This window comes from Eretmochelys imbricata, chromosome 2 (assembly GCF_965152235.1).
Source record: "Eretmochelys imbricata isolate rEreImb1 chromosome 2, rEreImb1.hap1, whole genome shotgun sequence".
NCBI lineage: Eukaryota > Metazoa > Chordata > Testudines > Cheloniidae > Eretmochelys > Eretmochelys imbricata.
The window spans coordinates 51916042-51943990 of NC_135573.1; the positions used below are offsets into that span (position 1 = coordinate 51916042).

The 27949-nt window shown below is 41.7% G+C and overlaps 1 protein-coding gene across 1 annotated transcript; it reads left to right on the forward strand.

Moving 5' to 3' along the window:
• Positions 1-27949, forward strand: PAG1 (phosphoprotein membrane anchor with glycosphingolipid microdomains 1). The gene is made up of 6 exons (XM_077808948.1): positions 1-125; positions 10380-10431; positions 12330-12426; positions 15108-15709; positions 25423-25482; positions 27596-27949. Exons 1-6 carry the CDS (start codon positions 1-3, stop codon positions 27947-27949), a joined length of 1290 nt encoding a protein of 429 aa, XP_077665074.1.

The window sequence follows — 27949 nt, forward strand, 5'->3', positions numbered from 1 at the left end:
ATGGGACCTGACGGTGGTTTCCTAAGCAGTGGACAACTTCATGTCATTGTGTGGGGAAGTTTGGCAGCTGTGACAACACTCTTATTCCTTACTTTCCTCATCTTTCTGTGCTCCAGCTGTGACAGGTAAGACTCTAGTGCATCAGGAGGCAATAAAGATAAAAAGAAGGAAATGTGACAGAGGGATCCTGTTGCATTTTTTGTTAAGGTATAAATAAAGGAAAATCCTACTCTCATCATAATATGCTCTCGTCAGTTCTAGGGTAAATATTTTGATACTGTAAGTATAGCATGGATTGAAGTCATTTAATTTACAACCAAGTAGCAAGAATGGCTAAAATCACAAGAATGGCTAAAAATGGGCCACAAACCAAAGTAGTTTATTGGCCAGTTTTCTTCACATGAAATTGCAAGCCCAATAGCAAGGATTGTTAATGAATCTGTGAATTCGGGGGTCAGATCCTATGACTGGAGAATTGCAAATATATTACCTATTTTTAAAAAAGGAAAAAAAGTGACCCAGGAAACTAAATGCCTGTTAGTTTGACCTCAATTGTATGCAAGGTCTTGGAACAAATTTTGAGAGAGAAAATAGTTAAGGCCATAGAGGTAAAGAGTAATTGGGGTAAAATACAACATGGATTTACAAAAGGTAGATCATGCAAGACCAACCTGATCTCTTTCTTTGAGATGATAACTGATTTTTTAGACAAAGGAAATGCGCTAAATCTAATCTACCTGGATTTCAGTAAGGCATTTGATACAGTTCCAGATGGGAAATTATTAGTTAAATTGGAGAAGATGGGGATTAATATGAGAATTGAAAGGTGGTTAAGGAGCTGGTTAAAGGGGAAACTACAATGGATCAGACTGAAAGGTGAACTTGTCAGGCTGGAGGGAGGTTACTAGTGGAGTTCCTCAGGGATCAGTCTTGGGACAAATCTAATTCAACATTTTTATTACTGACTTTGCACAAAAAGTGGAAGTGTGCTAATAAAATTTGTGGATGACACAAAGTTGGGAGGTATTGCCAATATGAGCATAGCCACTGACTCCATGGGTGCTCCGGGGGCTGGAGCACCCAAGGAGAAAAATTAGTGGGTGCTCTGCACCCATTGACAGCTAAGCTCCCCTCACCCCGCGCTCCAGCTCCTCCTCCTCCTCCTCCCCTGGGGGCTACTGAAGTGTTCAGAGGAATGGAAAACCTACCTTATGAGAGGAGATTAAAGGAACTTGGCTTGTTTAGCCTAACCAAATGCAGGCTGAGGGGAGATATGAATGCTGTCTATAAATACATAAGAGGGAAAATACCAGGGAGGGAAAGGGATTATTTAAATTAAGCACCAGTGTGGACACAAGAACAAATCGATAAAAACTGACCATCAACAAGTTCAGGCTTGAAATTTGATGAAGGCTTCTAACTAAGGCTGTCGATTAAGTGTAGTTAACTCACACATTAACTCACAAAATTAATCACGATTTAAAAAATTAATCGCGATTAATCTCGGTTTTAATCACACTGTTAAACAATAGAATACCAATTGAAATTTATCAGATATATTTGATGTTTTTCTACATTTTCAAATATATTGTATTCTGCATTTTAATTGAAATCAAAGTGTATATTATTTATTATTCTAAATAGTTCCATAAAATTATAAACAAAAGAAACAGTATTTTTCAGTTCACCTCATACAAGTACTGCAGTGCAATCTCTTTGTTGTGAAAGTGCAACTTACAAATGTAGAAATTTTTTGTTACATAACTGCACTCAAAAACAAAACAATGTACAACTTCAGAGCCTACAAGTCCACTAAGTCCTACTTCTTGTTCAGCCAATCGCTAAGACAAACAGGTTTGTTTACATTTACAGGAGATAATGCTCCCTCTTCTTATTTATAATGTCACCAGAAAGTGAGAACAGGCATTTGCATGGCACTTTTGTAGTAAATACGTAAGGTATTTACGTGCCAAATAGGCTAAACATTCATTTGCCCCTTCATGCTTCGGCCATCATTCTAGAGGACATGCTTCCATGCTGATGATGTTCGTTAAAAAAAAGTGTTAATTAAATTTGTGATTGAACTCCTGGGCGGAGAATTGTATGTCCCCTGCTCTGTTTTACCTGCATTCTGCCATATATTTTATGTTATAGCAGTCTCAGATGATGACTCAGCACATGTTGTTCGTTTTAAGAACACTTTCACTGCAGATTTGACAAAACACAATGGAGGTACCAATGTGAGATTTCTAAAGAGAGCTACAGCACTCGACCCAAGGTTTAAGAATCTGAAGTGCCTTCCAAAATCTGAGAGGCATGAGCATGCTCTCAGAAGTTTTAAAAGAGCAACTCTCTGATGTGGAAACTACAGAACCCAAACCACCAAAAAAGAAAGCTGCTTTGGATTGTTATTGAGTAGAACCTGTCATCAGCATGGATGCATGTCCCCTGAAATGGTGGTTGAAGATTGAAGGGACATATGAATCTTTAGTGCACCTGGCACGTAAATATCTTGTGACGCTGGCTACAATAGTGCCATGAGAACGCCTGTTCTCACTTTCAGGTGACACTAAATAAGAAGCATGCAGCATTATCTCCTGCTAATGTAAACAAACTTGTTTGTCTTTGTGATTGCCTGAACAAGCAGTAAAACTGAGTTGACTTGCAGGCTCTAAAATTGTACATTGTTTTATTTTTCAGTGCAGTTCTTTTTGTACATAATTCTACATTTGTAAGTTCAACTTTCATGATAAAGAGATTGTACCGTAGCAGTGGTTCCCAAACTTGTTCCGCCGCTTGTTCAGGGTAAGCCCCTGTCGGGCCGGGCCAGTTTGTTTACCTGCCACGTCCACAGGTTCAGCCGATCGCCGCTGCCAGTGGCCGCGGTTCGCTGCTCCAGGCCAATGGGAGCTGCTGGAAGTAGCGTGGGGTGAGGGACTTACTGGCCGCCGCTTCCAGCTGCAATCCGCCGAACCTGAGGACGTGGCAGGTAAACAGCCCGGCCTGGCAGGGGCTTTCCCTGCACAAGCGGCGGAACAAGTTTGGGAACCACTGCACTATAGTATTTGTATTAGGTGAATTAAAAAATACTATTTTTTGGTTTTGACAGTGCGAATACTTGTAATCAAAAATAAATATAAAGTGAGCACGGTACATTTTGTATTCTGTGTTGTAATTGAAATCAATATATTTGAAAAATGTAGAAAACATCCAAAAATATTTAAATAAATGGTATTCTATTATTGTTTAACAGTGTGATTAATCGCTTTTATTAATCGCAATTAATTTTTTTAATCGCTTGACACCCCTAATTCTAACCAGCAGAGGAGTGAAGTTCTGGAAAAGCCTTCCAAGGGGAACAATGGAGCAAACAACTGGCTTCAAGATTGAGCTTGATAAGTTTATGGAAAGAATGGTCTGATGACATTGCCTACAACAGCATGTGGTCTATCTGTGACTGCCAGGAGCAAATATCCCCAGCAGCCAGAGGTGGGACACTAGATGGGGAGAGTTCTGAGTTACTTCAGAGTATTCTTTCCCAGGTGTCATGCTGACATGCTTAGGATCCAACTGACAGCCAAATTTGGTGTCAGCAAGGATTTTTCCCCCTGGTCAGATTGGCAGAGATCCTGGTGGTCGGGGGGAAGGTTGCCTTCGTCTGCAGCATGGGGCACAGGTCACCTGCAGGTTTAAACTAGTGTAAATGGTGGATTCTCTGTAACTTGAAGTCTTTAAATCATGATTTGAGGAGTTCAGTAACTCAGGCAGAGGTTATGGCTCTATTACAGGAGTGGGTGGGTGAGGTTCTGTGGCCTGCAGTGTGCAGGTCAGATTCGATGATCACGATGGTCCCTTCTTGCCTCAAAGTCTATGAGTCTTTGAGGTTAAAATCGCTATGGTTTTGGAGTAAAGTCCTAAACTCTGAATTCCCTTGCAAAGAAAGGCAACCTGTATCGTATACTGAACAGATCTTGTACTTCGTTTCCTCTGCAATGGACCCCTCTCACAGGCTCCAGCATGTCAATAAGGTGCTCATCCACATACTACAACCTGAAACTCCCAAGGACACCTAAGGTCACAGCCCAGTGCTATAGTATCCATGACTTGTGTAGTGAGAAAAGAGGTTTGCTGTTTTCTGCAGGTTATGGTCCAAACATTCTCCCTCTCTGCCCAGCTAGTGGGTCAATTAGATCTGTCCAGACTTTGTGGATTCTTTTCAATAATAGATGTTTGTTTACAGTTGTCATAAATGTAAAGGGAAGAGTAAACGCCTTTAAAATCCCTCCTGGCCAGAGGAAAAATCCTCTCACCTGTAAAGGGTTAAGAAACTAAAGGTAACCTCGCTGGCACCTGACCAAAATGACCAATGAGGAGACAAGATACTTTCAAAAGCTGGGAGGAGGGAGAGAAACAAAGGGTCTGTGTCTGTTGGTATGCTGCTTTGCCGGGGATAGACCAGGAATGGAGTCTTAGAACTTTTAGTAAGTAATCTAGCTAGGTATGTGTTAGATTATGATTTCTTTAAATGGCTGAGAAAAGAATTGTGCTGAATAGAATGACTATTTCTGTCTGTGTGTCTTTTTTGTAACTTAAGGTTTTGCCTAGAAGGATTCTCTATGTTTTGAATCTAATTACCCTGTAAGGTACCTACCATCCTGATTTTACAGGGGTGATTCCTTTACTCTTATTTACTTCTATTTCTATTAAAAGTCTTCTTGTAAGAAAACTGAATGCTTTTTCATTGTTCTCAGATCCAAGGGTTTGGGTCTGTGGTCACCTATGCAAATTGGTGAGGATTTTTACCAAACCTTTCCCAGGAAGTGGGGTGCAAGGGTTTGGAGGATTTTGGGGGGAAAGACATGTCCAAACTACGTTTCCCAGTAAACCCAGTTAGAGTTTGGTGGTGGCAGTGGTTATTCCAAGGACAAAGGATAAAATTGATTTGTACCTTGGGGAAGTTTTAACCTAAGCTGGTAAAAGTAAGCTTAGGAGGTTTTCATGCAGGTCCCCACATCTGTACCCTAGAGTTCAGAGTGGGGGAGGAACCTTGACAACAGTATTGATTACAGTACAATACAAAAGAGAAAAGATTTACGCTTAGGTAAATTGTGTTTGATGACGTCAGTACTTCAGTCTGACTTGAATAGTTTCTTTCGGTACTGGCATCATTGACTGATAACAGCTCCAGCAAATATATTAACTGCTACTTCAGAACCAACAGAGGGGGCACTTCATAGGGTATACGCGAACAGTGAGTGTGGGAATTGTTTTGATTTCTCAAATTCTTAGCACTGAAGAGGGGCTGATGAGGGCTTCAGATCCCCACACACTTTTCAAGTCTTGTGTTAACAGTTGTTGGACTAAGTTATTCTACACATCTTGCAGGGTAGCTTCAGTAAATTGCTCCTAGGCCCTCAAGGGAAAACCCTGTAAAACCTTCCGCACTTCCAGGGTGTGTCTTTCGCTTCCACAACCTACCTGCTGGTGATGTGTAGGAGCTCTGCACACCAACAACCTCCTTTTTCCCCTCATTGCATCCCAGACTCCCTCCTCTCTTTGAAATGCCAGTGTAGACCCGGGAGCCCAGGGCGGAAGAGAGAGTGAGTGGTATTCTGCTCCCAGTGTTCAGTGCTCGGATCACTAATCTGCCCAGGTTTTCAGGCAGAGCAGAGAATCTTGGAGAGAAGCAGGAGATGAATGTTCCACCACACTGTTATCCAGTGGGTTGAACTGGGCAGAAGCATATGGGAGACAGACGAAGCAGTAAGCAAAGTATTATACTGATATTCCTACAAGTTTCACCTTTTTCTCCTCCCTCTTTGGAGACTTAGGGGCTGATCCTGCACCCCCTGAAGTTAAGAACAAGGTTCAAACCTTCAGATTTCAAGCAAGCATGGTACTAAGCAAAGCTTTGATTTGCCACACTACCCTTAAGATTTCCTTTGTTATTAGAGAGCCTCGTTCCACCAAGACCAGCAGCTTCTCTTAATAGAAATACTTTGTTTTTCAAAGGTGAATTTCAAGCCCTTTCCAAAACATGTGAAATCAGCCCCACTGATAAAGTGATGATGACTTTCATTGGATTTAATGGATCATGCAGCTAAGTGAGGTGCAGTGTAGTGCTTTAAAAATGTACTCCTTAAAATCCAGAGGACTTTTCTGAAAAAATTCTAACAATGGTGGATTAAGTTTTGAGCAGAAAAACTTAAATCTAAATTTTGTTTTATTTATACTAGTGTAAATGCAGAGTAATTTCATAAATATCAATGGAGTTCACCTGGATTTTACATCATTTTAAATGAGAGCAGAAACACGTCCATAATATTTACAGCTGAAAGTAGAGCTGTGGTTGCCTGAGGTGTGCAACCTGCATCTGACCCAAAATGGATGTCTAATAAGTAGATTGAGGTGTACCTCTTTATATGAACAATAAAGAGTAAAAAGGTTTTTAACAAATTTCAAAAATTATACATTAAAATTATGAAAATTACAAAAATTATGCGTCATTTTCCTTTACTGATGTAAAGAATGTGGACGTGCACAACAAGGAATGTCGATGTGTACCCCAAAATGTGGCTTACGTTGTGGTCTATGGGAATGTCAGGAGAAACAGACAGTTTCAGCATATTCCTCTCAGACCAGTGATTGCAAGTCATTAAGGCTAAATAGGTTATTTTCTTAGATGACCTGCCTGAATCACTGGGAGAGACCAGTCTGAGGCAAAAGGAAGACTTCACATCTGGGTTCTGTAAAAAGACCACTTGGCAATATCGTAATTGGGGGCCAGAAACTCATATGGAAGGTGCGGTTTTTTTGAGAGAGCCTGTAACAAAGCGGTCTTTGGCAGGACACTACTGAGAGTATCAATTCAGGACAAATTGCTTAGAGCAGGGCAGTCATAGCCCAAGGCTGGGGTCCTTCACTACTAAGGCATGCCAAACCAGCCAAACAGAGAAGACTTCGGTTTTACCCCACTGGCTAACCACAAGTCATACAAGCAACTCCCTCAGACACTTCAGTTTTCCAGTATCACCACCAGCACCGCTCCTTATGGGGATGAATGGTTATGAAAACTAATAACCCAGTAAAAGAAAAAAGGTTCTCACGATCCCAAAGGGCCAAGCCCCAGACCCAGGTCAATATACAAGTCAGATCTTGCCCACAAATCACACTGTTGCTAATTATTTAGAATCTAAAATCTAAAGGTTTATTCATAAAAAGAAAGAAATATAGATGAGAGTTAAAATTAGTTACATGGAATCAAATACACAGAACAATTGCAAAATTCTTAGTTCAGGCTTGATGGGATTACTGTTGATTTAAACCAATCATGTCTCTGGAATGCAAACATCCCAGCTTGGATGGGTTGTTCAGTCATTTTGTTCAGACCTTCAGTTTCAAGCAAAGTTCCTCCACAAGTGAGAAGCAGTCTTGAAGACAAAATGTAGGGGTTTTCAGGGCCTTTTATATCCTCTGCCATGTGGAAGGACCCCTTTGTTCTTCCTGTGGAAAATCACAGCAGCAAGATGGAGTTTGGAGTCACATGGTCAAGTTACATGTCCGTGCATGACTCAGTTTGCAGGCGGCAGCCATTGCTCAGATGCTCCTTGAACGTTCCCAGGAAGGCTCCTAAGATATAGATTGGAGTCTCCCAAGGTCCATTGTCAGTTAAGTGTTTCTTCACTGGGCACTTATTCAGAATAGTCCTTTCTCAAAAAGCTGACCAAATGCTTCAGTGATACTACTTAGAATCAAATACATTGAGATACAAGTACATAGCCAATATTCATAACTTCAAATACAAAAATGATACATACATACAGACAGCATAATTATAACGAGCAAATTACAACCTTTCCGTAGACACATTACTTGATCTCCTTTGTACAAGATTTGGTGCAACCTTGGTTGCAACAATGATTTATACTGTCCCAGTTCATGTCAATAACGTCACATAGCCTAACTTTCCTGAAAGGGAAAAACAGACTGAGGCACTCTCTGGAAGACAAGTTGGGACCAAGCTGGGACCAAGAGCTTCTTGGTGTCAGGGGGCTTATTCCTTCACTCTCCCACTTCCCTAGTCCTTCTCTCATGAACAGAGAGCAACAATACCCAAAGTCTGAAGGTGCAAACAATTCCATGTTTATTGGGGTAAACTTCCAGCAAGCTTAAATCCAAGTTCCTTTTTTCTTATTTTCAAATCCCAATTTACTTCCTGTTTGCCCCTAATTTAAATAGTTTATACCTTAACCAGTCATTCTACTAAAATTTACCTAACCAATCCTAACATATTGTAGCATGATTAGCTAACCAATTATATCCCACCACCTTAATTAGTTTACACCCACCAAAATTAATTATACAGCAGACAGAAACAATCACAGAACCAGACAGAGACCATGCAAATAAACAATAGTAAATAGGGAAGTATAATGACAAAACAATACAGAATTGAGGATTTCACAACTACATCTATAAAGACATAAGGGTTTCCCAGCAGTGTCTATTGATAAGTGTCTATTGATGCTCAAATAAATTGGTTAGTCTCTAAGGTGCCACAAGTACTCCTTTTCTTTTTATTGATAAGTGAGTTCTTACCAAACAGAAAACTATCAAACTAAATTTCCTTTTACATCTTTTAGGCTCTTCTCTTTATCTGGAGGTGATAGATGGGATCACCTTTTTAACAGCCTGAGATTGCCTTATTTCAGTATGACTAGTTTGGAATGTGAAGATGTGACCGTTCGCTTCCCAGTTTATGGCTGCCTCTGCTGCTTAGCCAAAGGCATTAGCCTAAGAACAGGGCCTCAGACTGTCACAGTGAGAGAATGCCCTTACACAGATTTCTTTCTTTTATACTTCTATAACTAGCTAAATGATAAACATATACGTAAATTCTTCAAGTATAGGCCTTTACAGACAGGCCTGAATATCTATATCCTAACACTTGGCTTCTTAAAAAGCATGTGTAAATTGGTTCTACGCTTAAAAGGGATACCCATCTAATCTCATTCTTTACTACATGATCTCATGTGCACTCCCACATTCGTCACAACTGCCTGTATACAGATATGAGTTAAAAATCCTCTTATTCTTAATCAAAGTTCTGATTAATGAATATTGCTCTATATTGTATCTAATAATGCTTGAGTCCCCGAGACAGTGCCAGAAACAGGAAGCAGCGGAAAGCTTTTATGAGAATCAATCTGTTGGATATTTCTAACAAGTTATGCAAATTCATTGTTAGAAGTTATCTAGTGATGTTCTTCAGTTATTCAGCATGTTGCTAATCTGCATGCAGTATCGTTTATTACAAGTTATTTTGTTTGGCAGGTTGTTTACAAAGTATATATAATTTCTTCATAGCGCACTTTTTGAAAATTGTTGATGGAATATTTGATGACTTAAGAGTAAAATCTACCATGCTTAAAATGCTTTGTCAAAAACCTTTGGGGAAACAAAGTATTTGTAAACATGAATCACATTCTGCATGGCATGGACATTGTTGTGTATTTAATTGGTGTAATTACTTGTTTCACAATTAAGTAGAAGTTTAAAGATATAGGCAGATTTCTGTTGAGGAAAATGCCATGTGTCTCTGAGTATTTGGGTTAGGCGACATCATTAGTCTCCCACCTCACCACCCTGTGCTTCCCCTCCCCACTGCACTTTTTACTCCCCTTTTCTTCCAGATTAGAAGTCTCTATGTGTCAGCCTTATAGCTATGTTTCAGAGTAAGTAATCTGTTTCAGAAAGGGGCTGTTGACATAGTTAATCCCTTCTAAGAATCTGTAGATTATAAAGCCTATCTGAAACACATTCATTGTGTAATGAAGTACATGCCACATGGTGCTACACACACTGTAAGTGTTTTGCTTTTTAAAGTGCCCACTCTTTATCCACTTGTAGATTTTTTTTAAGGAATCATAAACTGTGCTGTTAGTAGGACTTTTGTGGCCCATAGGACCTTTAAAAAGCCTCTTCTAATTCCTCAGACTGTAGTGTTCCTTAAAAGGTGTTGCCCTGGCCATTTAAAGAGACAGCTTCACAGATTACAGAATCTGTCACGGAAAATACGTACATGAGAATTTCAGAAAGTGACAAAAAGAACGGTTAAATTGATATTTTAATGTGATAGTTCACAAACTTCTCCATTCTGTGAATGGACGTTAGAACAGAAAAACGTTTTGATGAGACTGTCTGAACCTGTTTGCTGCCCCTCTCTAGATCGTGGCACCTCCCAGGTTAAGAATCCATGTTTTAGTCTGAAGAATAAAAGTGCAGCAATATGGTCAATAGAGATCACTATCAGAACATTCATTTTACTAGAGGTTTACTGGATGTTCTCAGCATAATTTTACATTTTTTTTTAATTTAAGGGAAAAGAGGCCAAAACATCAGAATGGGGACCATGAAAATCTGATGAATGTGGTAAATATTATTTATGTATTACAGCTTGTGTCTTTCTAATGCTTTGTAATCAGCCCTTTTCCTGAGCCTGGGCATACAAAATAAAATATTGCAGGTGAGAAAACAGAAATAGACCTATTTTAGACCTAGGTTTAGGGGAGTTAATGGGAGGATTTGTGAGGTGGGTACAGTTAATTCCCCTTACTAGTAATCCTGATATTAGCAACTTCCAGTTAATGGCAACATATTGCTGGGAACCAATCCCATCCCATTAACATCAGCGTTGACGGGATTCTGATATTATCAATGGCATGCCACTTATTAGCAACTTTTCTTGGAAGAAAGGCACCACCTGAGCCCCAGAAGGGAGCAATGGGATGTGCTGAGCACCCCCTGCAGGCAGGTTTGTGAGGCTACAGTCAGGGAAGGAAGTGCTGGGTTGTGTCTTCTCTGGCTGCAGCCCCGCAAACCTGCTTGTGGCTGGTGCTCGGCACATCCAGCACTTCCTTCTGGGGCCTGCAGCCCAACAAACCTGCCTGCACAAGGTGACCATACAGGACGTAAGGGTTTGGAAGGGAGGCTGTGGGCCGGGGCAGTCGTGGAGTGGGGGACTGCAGCCCAGCAAATCTACCTGCACACAGGGACCACTCAGGAGGTAAGAGGCTGCAGGCTGGGAGGGGAGGCCATGGGCAGAGCAGTAGCAGGGAAAGGGGCTGCAGCCCGAATGCCACAGCAGCATGGTACTGCTCTCTGGGCTGCACCTTGCTGGGGGACTGCATGCAGGGAAAGAAGCACTGGGATGTGGTGAGCCCCAGCCCCAAGAGAGTTCAGTTGGGTGCACAGGGATGAGGCAGCATCTGCGATATCAGGCAGTATCCTGAGGCTTTAGCACGTCCAGCATAGTAAATGACAAGGTGATGTCCCAACATTTAATGCTTACCTTTGAATTTTTATTGCATGGACTTAAGTCAGACTTAATTCAACTTATGCAGTGATGACATAAATAACAATGCTAGTTTCACGCTGAACATAAATTGGTCAGAAAACAGGTGTGTGTACTGGTCGCCATTAAAAAGTCAACCTTTACTTAAAATCATCACATAGGGATATCAAAGAAAGTGCAGTCATTTTGTGTTTTAATATTGTGGTAGATAAGATATCTCCGTGTGGTAACTGAAGGTAAATGTTAACTTTTCACTGTGCAACAGTTTCTGATTTTATTTACGCAGACTAGCTCCATTGAGTGCAGTAGACTTACTCCTGATTTGCACATGATAGCTTAGAGTACAGTTGTATCCTGTACATGGCAAAGTACAATAGTATAACTTGTGGGAATTTGTCAGTCTGTGTGCAAAATAAATGTAATTTACACATTGGCCACACAGTAGCAAAAGCGGCGAAGAAGAATGGCAGCTTGGTGGGCTATTTTCTCTACACCTTCCTATTAGTAGCTTTTCCTGCTACCCTAAACCCCATGACTTCCACTTTTTCCGCACTCAGTATGGAAATTACACTTGCTTTGCACACCCACTAACATCTATTTTTTTACCAATTTATACTACAGAACATTACCAGTGAGTTTGGAATAGAGATTTCCATGAGAGTTATGTCTGCTTTATTCTTGGCTGAACTTCACAGTATAATTAGATGCAGTTAGTGTTTTATATAGCATATGCACAAAGACTTTAATATATAAGGCCTGATTCTAATCTTACACCAGTTTTATACCCGATACAGAGCAGTGTGAGATCAGAATCAAATTCATAATATGTGTATGCAGTAGCAATATGTGTATCAGTGTAAACAGATTTGTGTCCAGTTTCAAATTAACTGGACTACATTCACAGTATTATTTTGCAATATAGTTTATCTCTTGCTCTACTTAAATGGTAGGTAATCCTTCAGATTTTGTTTTCCAGCCTTCAGATAAGGAGATGTTCAGCCATTCCATCACAAGTCTGGCTATAGATCCTCTTGTCAGCAGTGACCAGAATGGGGGACTAAGTAATGGGGATGGTAAGTACTGCAGTACTTTGAAAAGGAAAGGGAAAGAAATACCCTACTCTCTAATTAGTTTCTTTTGTATAGCATCCTTTATATCTGCTTCACTTTGTGCAGTCTCTTAGCCCCATCCTGCAAATATCCACATGCTTACCTTTATGCATGTGAGTAATGCCATTGACTTTAATAGAACTATTCACATGAGTAAAGCTAAGCACATGTGTAAATGTTTGCAAAATCAGCACCTTCAGCTGTAAACTCTTTAGGGAAGGAATTATCCCTTCTTTTAGATTTCAGCAGCACAAAGGCACATTTTGGGCAGGATGGGAAAAGAAATTATAAATAATGACAATGTACAAAGCTGTCCTGATACCAGAATCATTTGAACACACTATACGGTCAGTAGTTTGGAAAAAAACAAAACAACTTTCTTGTTCACTTGAACATATTTTTATATTTTAGAAAACTGAAACATGAATAAGCTTTTTTTAAATTCCTCTTGCTTTGCTGAACACTCAGAATGATTCACACTCATGTAACACCAGAAAATATTGTACTCAGTTGAAACTAAAAATAAACATGCTCCTAATACAGAGCTCCGAGGGGCCAACTGTTTTTTTCTCTCTGGGTTAACCACTGACACCCTGGGCTGCATTCCCTAGTTTACAGCTAAACCCCTAATCTCACTGTGAGGCTGTAAACTAATCCGTTAAACCTTTAGCACTCAAAAAACAATTAACAAAAGGAATTTTGAAACCTAGTCTTTTTTATGGCTGATCCCCATTCCCTCATATTGGTTGGTGTTTCACATTTAGGTGTATTTACCTCACAGAGTGACTTAATACACTGAGTAGGCCCAGCAAAGCCAGAAGGGGAGTATTTACAAAAGCTTCCATTGGAAAGTGCATGTAACTGACACACAAATTTTACAGTTTAGGTATAAGTTGCCCTTTAAATAGCATGGACAGATTTGTTTTAATTTGTTATTTGTGAGGTCTTTCATGGCTCTGTCTGCTGCCCCAGTGATGTTTGTGTGGATCTTTTCAGCAAGGGAGCATGGTCAGTTTCAGGCCTGAGAGCAGCACTGCTTAAGGTACTCAGGTTTGTCCCTCTTTCCTCCCCCTGCTTCCACTCTCTGTGCACACTTGCTACCTAGCCAGCCTCTTCACTTTCAATGGCCTTGGCAACAGCAGCATAGGGATGAGCTTTCAAACTTCCAAACTGTCCCACCCCATTTCCCAGTCCTTGCCTGGTTCCTGGTGCTGCCCAGGAGCTGCATCCTGGGAGTGAAAAACACCCTACCAGATTCCCATTGGCCCCTGCACAGGGCTTGAGTTGAAGGAGAAGAAGATTCCACTTCTGCTCTTTACCCAATTCCTGTTGTTCCCTGGCTTTGTTCAGGGATCCCAGGAGGGAAAGGAGACTTCCTGACACCATCACTCTCAGCCTGAAACTCAGAAACATCCTCAATTATGTTGCTGTGCTACAGGTAAACATCCTCTTGTTGGGCTGGGGCAAAAGTGTACGCCCAGAGCAGGGTGTGAAAGCGGTCATCATACTTGTGCATGGCAAAGAAAGTAGAGCTGACAACCAGCAAAATCAGTGACACTTCTTACACACAAAGTGCAGTCAAATCCACACATTAGACTGGAAAAATGGAGGAAAATACCACTTTCTCTCTCTTCTTTTTTTGAGCTTTTGTCAGTGTGAAGTGTTACTAGAAGCTAGTAAGTAAAATAACTTCACAGAGAAATTATTTTCATGTAGATGTCCCTTATAAAAGCACACGATAAAATCTGGAAAGTGTTTGTATGGATATGTGTATATATCCGACTCCAGCAAACTGCAGTGCATACCCACATGTGCACAACCAGATAATGAGATCTGTAAATTCCATTCCAGGAGTGTTCTCTTTGAAAATAACAACTTATTGTAACCCGCATCTGAAAACATGACATGTTCTGCTTAATAAAACAGCTTGCCCTTTTTTTCTTTTCTCCCCCCCCCCCATCTAAGATGGACTACCTTATTTGTGACTGAGTTACTAGAAATCCCTCATTTGTAGAACTAAAGGTTGTCAGTTCATATTATGCATTACAATATTAAGAAAAGTACTTAAATAAGGAACTTGTGGAGTAATGAATGTGCTCTGCAACCCAGCTGACTTCAGTAGGGTTGCACAAGGTGTGGGTCAGGTCAGAATTAGGCCATTCTGTTCAAGTGAGGGCCTTTCTATTTGTGTCAGAGAAATGAGCAAACAGAAATCAAATATCCAACGGGACTTTTCAAAAAGAACAGTAGCTGAGTCCAGGATCCTCACCAACATCTTCACTCTTAACCCCAGCAGTCTCTAATATGCAAAAATGGATACCAGCCATTTTTGAGAACATTACATATGTTGCATCTACTCGCCCGTTCCCTGGGCTCACTATGAGCATTGCTGCTGTGTAAAGTGTTTTGAGATTCATTGCATAAATACTATACTGCAAAACCAAACTACCTTATCTGGTAAGTACAGCAATGTCTTTTTATTTAAAACCTGAGAATACTGTGAATGCCAGAGAATTCCAAGTTATCTTTTCTCACTGTAAATAGCAAATAGTAATGCAGAAACAAAGTAGGTCATATGCTTATTTAATCTAACCTTCCTGAAGTCAGGGAGAGTTGGTAAATTATTCTGTTTTATTTTTTTGTAGTTCTCTCAGAAGACAGCACAACTGCCTGCATCCAACCTTATGAAGAAGTACAAACTTCTGTTTCTGATCTGTTAGACCATCAGGACCCTCTGGGAAAGTCGATAAAATGTCACCAGAGCAGGGAGCTACCCAGAATTCCTCCTAATGATGCCATGGAAACCATCCTCTCCCCAAGAAATATCGAAAATGATCAGGGTCTTGGAATGGAAGGGCCTTATGAGGTCTTGAAAGATAGCTCCTCTCAAGAAAACATAGTTGAAGACTGCTTGTATGAAACTGTGAAGGAAATTAAGGAGGTAGGAGTAGCAGCCAACACTGAGAGAGGCTGTGGCAGCAAACCAAAGTGTACACTGGCAGTTGCTGAAGATCTAGACCAGGTCCCTGAGTGCAGGACTGAATCAGCAGAATATGCCTCTGTTGACCGAAATAAAAAAAGTCGGCAAAGTACTAATTCAGAGAGTCCTCTTGGCAACACTCCAGACATGGAAGATGAGGCTCCACCTCCCGTACCTATGAAATTTCTTGATGAAAACGAGAACGTTCAGGAAAAGGGAGCAGAGGAGGAAGAAGAGGTGACTGAGGGGGCTGGTGAACCTGATAAGGTAAACCCTATACTGACAATTGTATAATGACAGAAAAAAGACCCTATGTACATAGATGATGGTCATAGAGCTGAAAGTTTAAAAATCATCCTTTATTTTAAAGAACATATTTAAATTAAGGTCATGCATTACTGTGAAATAGTGTAGGTGTGAAGCATACACTCCAGTCTCTCTGGTGAGGGCAGTTATCCATACCATCCTGACCTCCAGATTGGAGTCCAGCAGTGTGCTTTACTTGGGGCCACTCTTAAAGGCTACTCAGAAATTGCAGGTAGTACGAACTGCTTTTGCCTGCATCTTCAGGGGTGTTAGATGTATAGAAGCTATCACACTAGTTCTCTAAAGGCTGCACTGGCATCCTATTCTTTTCTGTGACTCAGGATCTTTTTCCTTTAGTTTTTGCTAATAGCTTATGCAAACAATACCTAGATGTACAAAATGGAGAGCAGGGCTTCTTGGTAGAGGCCATTCTTACTTTGGAATGCACTTCCCGTGTTGGTTTAACAGCAGTCCAAGAAAAGTTTACAGGCAGGTATGATGAGGCCCAGTCCTGAAGTTCTTGCAGTCTAGAGGCCAGGTTCTCTGCTGTGTCTAAGGCCTGGTCTACACTACGAGTTCAGGTCAAATTTAGCAGCATTATCTCATTTTAACCCTGCACCCATCCACATGACAAAGCCCTTTTTTTCACTTAAAGGGCTCTTAAAATCGATTTCTTTACTCCACCCCCGACAAGGGGATTAGCACTGAAATCGGCCTTGCTGGGTCGAATTTGGGGTACTGTGGACGCAATTCGACGGTATTGGCCTCCGGGAGCTATCCCAGAGTGCTCAGTTGTGACTGCTCTGGACAGCACTCTCAACTCAGATGCACTGGCCAGATATACAGGAAAAGGCCCGCGAACTTTTGAATCTCATTTCCTGTTTGGCCAGCATGGCGAGCTCACCTGCACCAGCTCACCATGCAGAGTTCATCATCACAGGAGACCATGCAGTCCCAGAATCTCCGAAGAGCTCCAGCATGGACTGAATGGGAGGTACGGGATCTGATCGCTGTATGGGGAGACGAATCGGTGCTGGCAGAACTCAGTTCAAAAAGGTGAAATGCCAAAATATTTGAAAAGATCTCCAGTGGCATGAAGGACAGAGGCTATCACAGGGACCCGCAGCAGTGCCGCGTGAAAATTAAGGAGCTCAGGCAAGCCTACCAAAAAACCAGAGAGCCAAACGGCTGCTTCGGTTCAGAGACCCAGACATGCTGCTTCTATGATGAGCTGCATGCCGTTCTAGGCGGATCAGCCACTGCTACCCCAACCCTGTGCTTTGACTCCATCCAAGGAGTGGGAAGCAACACAGAAGCGAGTTTTGGGGGCGAGGAAGATGAGGAGGAGGAGGAGGCTGTAGATAGCTCACAGCAAGGAAGCAGAGAAACCAGTTTCCCCAACAGCCAGGATCTGTTTATCACCCTGGACCTGGAGTCAGTACCCCCCGAACCCACCCAAGTTGGGCTCCTGGACCCTGAAGGCAGAGAAGGGACCCCTGGTGAGTGTACCTTTGTAAATATTATACAAGCTTTAAAAGCAAGTGTGTTTAATGATTAATTTGCCCTGGCATTCGTGGCCAGTACAGCTATTGGAAAAGTCTGTTAACGTGTCTGGGGATGGAGCGGAAATCCTCCAGGGACATCTCCATAAAGCTCTCCTGGATGTACTCCCAAAGCCTTTGCAAAAGGTTTCTGGGGAGGGCAGCCTTATTCCATCCTCCATGCTAAGACACTTTACCACACCAGGCCAGTAGCACATCGTCGGGAATCATTGCAGAACAAAGCATTGCAGCATATGGTCCCAGTGTTTGCTGGCATTCAAACAACATCCGTTCTTTATCTCTCTGTATTACCCTCAGGAGAGTGATATCATTCATGGTCACCTGGTTGAAATAGGGTGGTTTTAGTAAGCGGACATTCAGAGGTGCCCATTCCTGCTGGGCTGTTTGCCTGTGGCTGAACAGAAATCTTCCCCGCTTTTAGCCACGTGGTGGGGGGAGGGTGAAGCCATCATCCCAAAGAATTGGGTGTGGAGGGGGTGGGGGGGTGTTAGTTGGGTTTCTGCTGCACATGAACCCGAAAACTGTAGCCCCTCTTTTCAAATTGCCAACCCATTTTTAATGGCCAACCCAACGGCTACTTGGTATGGGAAATGAGGGTGCTGCTGTTTGAAACCATTCCCATATGTTATGAAGGTTAAAGAAGCCAAAAGACTGTGGCTTACCATGGCTGCCTGCAAGCCGAAATCTGCTTCCCAGCCCTGCGTGAGAGATCTCTCACACCAAACTGGCATACCCTCAATAAGAGGCAAAATGCGACCTTGTAATGAAAGCACATGTGCTATGTAATGTTAACAGCAAGGTTTACCATCAAGGAGTGTACACATTGTTCTATAAAATGTGTCTTTTTAACTGCCACTCTCCCTTTTTTTTCCTCCACCAGCTGCATATGTTTCTCCTTCCCAGAGGCTAGCGAAGATTAGAAGGTGAAAAAATCGCACTCGTGATGAAATGTTCTCTGACTTCATGCTGTCCTCCCACACTGACAGAGAACAGCAAAATACGTGGCGGCAGACAATCTCAGAGTGCAGGAAAACACATTATGACCGCGAGGAGAGGTGGCGGGCTGAAGATGGTAGGTGGCATCAGCTTGCTGAAAGAAGGCAGGAGTCAATGCTCAGGCTGCTGGAGGATCAAACTCATATGCTCCAGCATATGGTTGAGCTGCAGGAAAAGCAGCAGGAGCACAGACCGCTGCTACAGCCCCTGTGTAACCAACTGCCCTCCTCCCCAAGTTCCATAGCCTCTTCACCCAGACGCCCAAGAACACGGTGGGGGCCTCAGGCCACCCAGCTACTCCACCCCAGAGGATTGTCCAAGCAAGAGAAGGCTGGGATTCAATAAGTTTTAAAGTGCTGTGTGGCCTTGTCCTTCCCTCCTCCTCCACCCCACCTGGGCTACCTTGGCAGTTAGCCCCCTATTTGTGTGATGAATAAATAAAGAGTGCATGAATGTGAAGCGACAATGACTGTATTGCCTCTGCAAGTGATGATCGAAGAGGGGAGGGGAGGGTGCTTAGCTTACAGGAAAGTAGAGTGAAACCAGGGCTGGGGGGGGTCCATCAAGGAGAAACAAACAGAACTTTCATACCATAGCCTGGCCATTCCTGAAACTGGTTTTCAAAGCTTCTCTGATGCGTACCGCGCCCTCCTGTACTATTGTAACCGCCCTGGTGTTTGGCTGCGCGTAATCAGTGGCCAGGCGATTTGCCTCAACCTCCCACCCCGCCATAAATGTCTCCCCCTTACTCTCACAGATATTATGGAGCGCACAGCAAGCAGTAATAACAATGGGAATATTGGTTTCACTAAGGTCTAACCGAGTCAGTCAGTAAACTGCGCCAGCGCGCTTTTAAATGCCCAAATGCACATTCTACCACCATTCTGCACTTGTTCAGCCTACAGTTGAACAGCTCCTGACTGTCCAGGGTGCCTGTGTACGGCTTCATGAGCCATGGCATTATGGGGTAGGCTGGGTCCCCAAGGATAACTATAGGCATTTCAACTCCCCAGTGGTTATTTTCTGGTCTGGAAAGTAAGTCCCTTGCTGCAGCTTTTGAAACAGACCAGAGTTCCTGAAAATGTGAGCGTCATGTACCTTTCCCAGCCATCCCACGTTGATGTCGGTGAAACGTCCCTTGTGATCCACCAGTTCTTGCAGCACCATTGAAAAGTACCCCTTGTGGTTTATGTACTCGCTGCTTTGGTGCTCTGGTGCAAAGATAGGGATATGGGTTCCGTCTATCACCCCACCACAGTTAGGGAATCCGATTGCAGCAAAGCCATCCACTATGACCTGCACATTTCCCAGAGTCATTACCCTTCATATCAGCAGCTCAGTGATTGAGTTGGCTACTTGCATCACAGCAGCCCCCATAGTAGATTTGCCCACTCCAAATTGATTCCCAACTGACCGGTAGCTGTCTGGCATTGCAAGCTTCCACAGGGCTATCGCCACTCGCTTCTCAGCTGTGAGGGCTGCTCTCATCTTGGTATTCTTGCTCTTCAGGGCAGGGGAAAGCAACTCACAAAGTTCCATGAAAGTGCCCTTACGCATGCAAAAGTTTTGCAGCCACTGGGAATCGTCCCAGACCTGCAACACTATGCGGTCCCACCAGTCTGTGCTTGTTTTCCGGGCCCAGAATCGGCGTTCCACGCCATGAACCTGCCCAATTGACACCAGGATGTGCACATTGCAGGGGCCCGTACTTTGTGAGAAGTCTATGTCCATGTCCTAATCACTCTCGTCACTGTGCTGCAGTCGCCTCCTCCTCGCCTGGTTTCACTTTTCTTGCAGGTTATGGTTCTGCATATGCTGCTGGATAATGCGTGCGGAGTTTATAGTGCTCATAATTGCCGTGGTGATATGAGCGGGCTCCATGTTCCCAGTGCTACGGCGTCTGTGCTGAAAAAAGGCACGAAATGATTGTCTGCTGTTGCTCTGACAGAGGGAGGGGTGACTGACAACATGGCTTACAGGTTTGGCTTAGAGAGAATTAAAATCAACAAAGGGGGTGGCTTTGCATCAAGGAGAAACAGAATGGCCCCCTCAAGGGTAGAACTCAAAACCCTGGGTTTAGCAGGCCGTTGATTTCACGGAGGGAGGGAGGAAGAGAGGAGAAAATGAATACAAAACAAATCTGGTCTATTTCTTGTTTAGATTCACTTCCTCTATCTTTATACATCTTGCTGGCAGCAGACGGTGCAGTAGGACTGCTGGCCATCATCATCTCCAGTCTCCTGGGTGCTCGGCAGAAGACAGTGCAGTCTGACTGCTGGCCATTGTCATCTCCTGGCTGCTCATTAGAAGATGCTGCAATAGGACTGCCAGCAGGACTGAATCGTCAAGAGACGAAACTTAAAAGGGAAATGACCTGGCTGAGTCACTCCCATGTTTGCCCAAGCGCCCCGACCAACCTCACCGAGGTCAGCTAAAAGAGCACCCTGGAGTACAGCGACGATGGCTACCAGTCATACTATGCTGTCTGCTGCCAAAAGGCAATGAGCTGTGTAGCAATGTAGTACCGTGTCTGCCAGCACCCAGAAGACATACAGTGACGGTGAGCTGAGTGGGCTCCACGCTTGCCATGGTATGGCGTCTGCACGGGTAACCCAGGAAAAAAGGCGCGAAACAATTGTCTGCCGTTGCTTTCACAGAGGGAGGGAGGGAAGGGGTGCTTGATGATATGTACCCAGAACCATCCACGACAATGTTTTTGCCCCATTAGGCATTGGGATTTCTACCCAGAATTCAAATGGGCTGCGGAGACTGCATGAACTGTGGAATAGCTACCCACAGTGCAACGCTCTGGAAGTCGACGGTTGCCTCGGTACTGTGGACGCACTCCGCGGACTAAATGCACTTAGAGCATTTATGTGGGGGGAAACACAATAGACTGTATAAAAATGCGTTCTACAAAACCGACTTCTATAAATTCGACCTAATCAAGTTGCAGTGGGGGAGGTTTAGATTGGATATTAGGAAAAACTTTTTCACTATAAGGGTGGTGAAACACTGGAATGCATTACCTAGGGAGGTGGTAGAATCTCCTTCCTTAGAGGTTTTTAAGGTCAGGCTTGACAAAGCCCTGGCTGGGATGATTTAACTGGGAATTGGTCCTGCTTCGAGCAGGGGGTTGGACTAGATGACCTTCTGGGGTCCCTTCCAACCCTGATATTCTATGATTCTATGATTCTAATTTCATAGTGTAGACATAGCCAAGGCACAACATAGGAGGGGACAAAGGTGACTTTAAGCCACCTTTTTGCCACCCAGATTCCACTTGCATCAGTGGTTGGGACAGCCCGCTGATGTAAGTTAAATCTGCCCTAGGAGCTACTCTATCTTAGGCATCTTCCCCCTGGCTGCTATTAAGCTGCTCTGTAGGCTAGAATGGCCATAGAGTTCTTAACAGTGTTAAGATAGAGCAGGTTTCACAAAAGGCTCAAGTGAAATTGTAGTGACTTTTTCCCCCAATTATTTACATTTGCTGAGGTAGATAATAGCAGAATGAGTTTGGGGGCTTTCATGAGACAAGAACTGCTTTAGTCTTTATGTGTAACTATAGACTCCTAAAAGACATGATTGTTTATAGTCTAGTCAGCGCTGTTAAGTGATTTTCGAGACTGCGTGATCACAATGGCAAAAATGTTAGCCTAGTGATCAAAGTTAACTTTTCCCGGTAGTAGGGCAATAATGTGTGAGAGCAGTTCATCACTTTGCCATATACTAGTTCTTCTTGTACACCACTCTAATCAGTGCTGGAGGAGACCAACTGTGGAGAGGGAAACTGAGGCAGGAAGTGCCAGCCATGCCACGCTTGACCAACAGTGTGTGCTACAGGGAAGCCACATCCTTATGATATGGGGTTGTATTATTTGTTATTTGTGTGTGCTCAAATTATATTGGGTATTTATTAGGGCTGTCAATTAATCACAGTTAACTTACGCGATTAACTCAAAAAAATTAATCACAATTAATCGCACTTTTAAGCAATAGAATACCAATTGAAATTTATTAAATATTTTTGGATGCTTCTCTACATTTTCAAATATATCGATTTCAATTACAACACAGAATACAAAGTGTACAGTGCTCACTTTATATTGTTTTTTATTACAAATATTTGCACTGTGAAAATGATAAAAGAAATAGTATTTTTCAGTTCACCTCATACAAGTACTCGAGTGCAATCTTTTTATCATGAAAGTGCATGTTACAAATGTAGGGTTTTTTTGTTACATAACTGCACTCAAAAACAAACCAATGTAAAACTTTTGAGCCTACAAGTCCACTCTGTCTTACGTCTTGTACAGGCAATTGCAAAGACAAACAAGTTTGTTTATATTTGCAGGAGATAATGCCCCACGCTTCTTGTTTACAATGTCACCTGAAAGTGAGAACAGGCATTTGCAGGGCACTGTTGTAACTGGCGTCCCAAGATATTTACGTGCCAGATGCGCTAAAGATTCCTATGTCCCTTCATGCTTCAACCACCATTCCAGAGGACATGCGTCCATGCTGATGACACTTATTAAAAAAATAATGTGTTAATTAAATTTGTGACTGAACTCCTTGGGGGAGAATTGTACGTTTTACCCGCATTCTGCCATATATTTCATGTTATAGCAGTCTCAGATGATGACCCAGCACATATTGTTCATTTTAAGAACACTTTTACTACAAATTTGACAAAATGCAAAGAAGATATCAATGTGAAATTTTTAAGACAGCTACAGCACTCAACCCACAATTTAAGAATCTGAAGTGCCTTCCAAAATCTGAGAGGGATGAAGTGTGGAGCATGCTTTCAGAAATTTTAAAAGAGCAAGACTCTGATGCAGAAACTACAGAACTCAAACCACCAAAAAAAAGAAAATCAACCTTCTGCTGGTGGCATCTGACTCAGATGATGAAAATGGATATGTGTTGGTCGCACTGCTTTGGATCATGATCAAGCAGAACCCATCATCAGCGTGAACGCATGTCCTCTGGAATGGTGGTTGAAGTAGGAAGGGACATGAATCTTTAGCACATCTGGCATGTAAAATATCTTGCAACACTGGCTACAACAGTGCCATACAAATGCCTGTTCTCACTTTCAGGTGACATTGTAAACAAGAAGCAGGTAGTATTATCTTCTGCAAATGTAAACAAACTTGTTTATCTGAGCGACTGGCTGAACAAGAAGTAGGACTGAGTGGACTTGTAGGCTCTAAAGTTTTACATTGTTTTATTTTTGAATGCAGGGGGTTTTTTGTACATAATTCTACATTTGTAAGTTCAACTTTCATGTTAAAGAGATTGCACTACAGTACTTGTATTAGGTGAATTGAAAAAATACTAGTTTGTTTGTTTTTTACAGTGCAAATATTTGTAATAAGAAATAAATACAAAGTGAGCACTGTACATTTTGTATTCTGTGGTATAATTGAAATCAATATATTTGAAAATGTAGAAAACATCCAAAAATATTTAAATAAATGGTATTCTATTATTGTTTAACAGCACGATTAATCACACGATTAATCACGATTAATTTTTTTAATCACGCAATTAATCGTGATTTTTTAATCACTTGACAGCCCTAGTATTTATTAAAATATTAACAAATCTCCAGAGTTTCACAATTTTTAATGTGAATGATTTTTTCTGAAATGTGTATTGGATATATATTACTTGCTGTTTATTATTGGTGAGTCTCCTATTTAACATGTTTCAATCATCCAATCAGGGAGCAGAAAAACGCCCTATAATATAGGTGGCTATATTAGAATTAAAGTGAACAATTTACACACAACCCATAAGCCTGAAAATTATTCATCAAGATTGTTCAGTGAATACTTACAAATAACAAGGTTATTGAAAGAAAATTAAGATTGCTTTGCTAATAATTAACCAAAAAGAGCTAAATATATAATAAATATTATTTGTAATGAATATTTACACCAACCCTAATATTTATGGGGAAAATTTGTCAGTATTAATGACTTTATTCCTGTCAGGTGTGAAAAATCTTCCAAAAAATCTTCTTATTTCATAGTCGTTGATGCAAAGAAATGTATTTGCTACTCTGTAGCTCCCCAATCCAGAGAATACAATGTCAGAATCTGCAGGGACTGGGAATTGATTAAAATGGTTCACGCTTTGAAGAATTAATCGAGAGCTGACACATACAGTTCCCTGAGTGCCAGAGAAAAGGTGTTTGTCTAATTAAAATGTATTCAGAGTAAAAGTCATCCTGAGGTAGAGCTCCGGCAGCATCACGTGTTTCTTGACATGTACGTGCATAATGCATTGAAGTGCAGGCCTGCTCTGTCTTTGAGAACTACAGCTGCAGCACAGTTGAAAATGGGAATTGATTGAATCTTTTAAGCATTGTAGATGGGGGTTGTTGTAGGGGGTTTTTTTATTCTAATTTCCCATTCCTCTGTTTAGCTTTCACTATCAACGCACAGCAGCATCTGCTGGTTCTGCTGTAGCAACAAAAAAGGGAATGTTTATGTAAATATATCTTTGATTTTTTTGTTAAACCAACTTCACGGGTAACACCTGTATTTCCTCAGTTGTGAGGCCAAAGCCTCCAACCCAACATCAAGACAACAGCCACAACCATTTTGCAAAGGTTCCATCGACATTTTAACAAAGAATGGTACCTCCAGTAACTCAAGTGTCTCTTTTAAAGGGATATTATTCCCTTGAATTTGTTTAAACTAACTATTTTTAATTAGAAATAATTCTTAGATGTAAATAGAGTGTTATGGTAAGCCTTACATAACAGCCTGGTGTTAATTGTTCATGATTGTAAACCCTTTGAAAACTCCTCCTTTTTTCACTAGAAATCTAACTGCAGGAATCCTATAGAACCAAGTCCATTTAACCATTGAATTGTATTTACCTTTATTTATGATAGTCAGGTTCAGAACAATGCTGGTGCACTAAAAAGCCATACTACCCTCAGGGCTGTTTATCTCAAAAGCAGTAGCATGGATATTAGTTAATGTAAAATAGAATGGAGTGAGCAAATACCCATGTAATATATATTGATTCTAAGGGGAATGCTGTATTACAGATTTCACCATGTTCACTGTTAATGAGGATTTTTTTCTCTTACAGAGGCTTAGTTCACTGTCTTACAAGTCTCGAGAGGAAGACCCGTCTCTTACAGAAGATGATGTAGGTTTCTTGCATGAAATTTAATAACTAAGCAGAAGACATTTTTTTCAGACTGAGATCAGCATAAGTTGTGCATGATTAAGTGGGGTCTGAGAAAGGTGAAAATTCTCTGGAGGGAGACTAAAGATATGGATTATTTTTTCCATTTATAAAGCCAAAGTCATAAAATCTGAAGTGTTCTAAAGGAGAACATTGCATTTTGGTTTTTCATACCTGTTACTAGGGGGTTACTGCCTTGTAAAGAATTAATACCAATAAATAATTTGAGGCCATAAATAGTCCAGTTGATTTCAATGAGGAGTTCTGCTTAAAATAAATCAATGGCCCAATATGGCCTGTTTTTTTAAGTGCTCCCCTACCCATAGTGATTGGGGCAGTGTAAAATAGATTTAAATCATAATAAAACCATTTGGAATATAAAGCCATCCTCTAAAAATGTATACAAGTAAAACAAACTAAGGGGATCCAAATAGGGAAGGAAGAGAAAAGTTTTTTTTAAAAAAAAAGAGAGAAGCTGAGTGTGGTCACCTCGAGTAACCCCATGAAATACACAAATATGTGTTGTCTAAACAAAAAAGCAAACACAAACTTTACAGTGCGCCACATGATCTCATATATTATATTAAAAGAGTCATAGACAGGCAGTCATCCTTGAAGTTGGGTTCCTTTAATTTAGTCCTGGGACTCTATGCATCCATGAACATGGTATTTCAGGAAATATATTAGTAGGAAAACTTTTTGTCTGTATTTCCTATTGTTTGTAGGAAATAAGAGATGGGAAATATCACCACCTGGAAAGTGATACATCTGTTAATCAATTAAAAAATACACCAGAACATTAATAGAAGTGTTTGAACTGCCTATGTGAATCACAGATGCACCTGCGGCACTCAATGTTATCTTATGATAATGCACATCTCTTGTTTCTTAATTCACTTAATCCAAATCATGAATGACCCTGCATGCGTGTGAAAGACCCAAGATAGAAGAGCTATGTTTCCATTAACAAAGGTGGTAGGCTCAGAAAACCCACATATGTCAGCTCCACCCCCTGCCTTATGCACTGCAAGGCTCTCTGCGTTCCAGCAGAGAAGGGGTATAGACAGAAGTGGAACCACAAAGCTAAATCCACACATAGGGTGGAGCACTGAGTATCATCTACTTCTGCACCACATATCTAGAGCAGCGGCTGTGTGCTGTCTACTGCATTCTGGGGTTCAGGATTCCAAGTCTGGACTCCAGGCCTTTTATGTGTGCTTGTTTGAGCACATGGCCCCTGTATTCAGCTCTGTGAGTTTTATGAGATTTGGCTCTCTTTATTAATTATTCCCTTTGAAAGTGCCTTTTTATGGAACCATTAATGCCCTTGTTTGCGGTTTATTATTTCATAGCTTTTTAGGCACATTGATTTTGTCATCTGCTAGTGGGAATTGACTAGTGTGACCATGGGTGTTCCCTCTCCCTGTCAGCCTCCAAGACATGCTGACAAGGGTTTGCTCTTTAACTTGTAATCCTAAATCACAGAGGGACTGATCCTGTGACTCCTGCTCAGGAAGCAATCCCACTGAAGCCAAATGAATAAGGTCTGAAGCATCAGGCCCAGCATTAGCTCTAGTTTTATTTAATATTGCCTTGTCTGAGTAAATGTTGTCCTCCGTTTTTATTTTCTCTTCACATCCTTGGTCCCTCATAGCACCTGTGACTACTATAGTTTCAGTGCAGCCTCTATCCACGGGTAAAAGAGTAGGCATTCTATCAGAGGATCTAAAATTAGGTCCAAATTACATTCCACACACACACTGTTTTCCAGAAGCTGAAACCCGTCATCTCCTTGTCACACCCACAGTCAGCCAGAGCATTGAGAATCTTGAGGTAGAACTTACTGTAACTCTATCAACTTTCCCACAGGGCTGGCTCTCTTTTGTATACAGATTTGGCTACAAGGGATTATGTTCAATGGTGGTTGTTAATAAATAATGTTTTCTCCATAAAGAAAATCGATGCATGTAGCAGCAATATACTTTTCCATGGCTGACTTCAAAACAGATTGAGGATGATGAAACAGAAGTTCTTTGCTATGCTTAAAAATTAAATCCGTCTCTCTCTTCCCTAGATTTCCGCTATGTACTCTTCTGTGAGTAAACCAGGGCAGGCCATCAGAGTGCTGGATTCTACTTACACTAGTATTCAAGAAGTTGTACCTCAAAGGTCTCCATCTATTTGCAGTGGCCTCTATGCTAGCGTAAAGGACTTGGAAAACACCTCAGACATTACCACTGTGCCTCAGTCAGCGGACAGGCCAAATGGGGAGTCCGAGCCGGACTACGAAGTGGTCCAGTCAGTAAGCCAAGAGGAAGACAAGACCTTATCAGTGCCTAACACCAGCCAAGCTGTTCTCCAAGGAGAGAATGACTATGAGAGTATAGGGGACTTGCAGCAAAACTCTAGGGATATCACCAGACTTTAA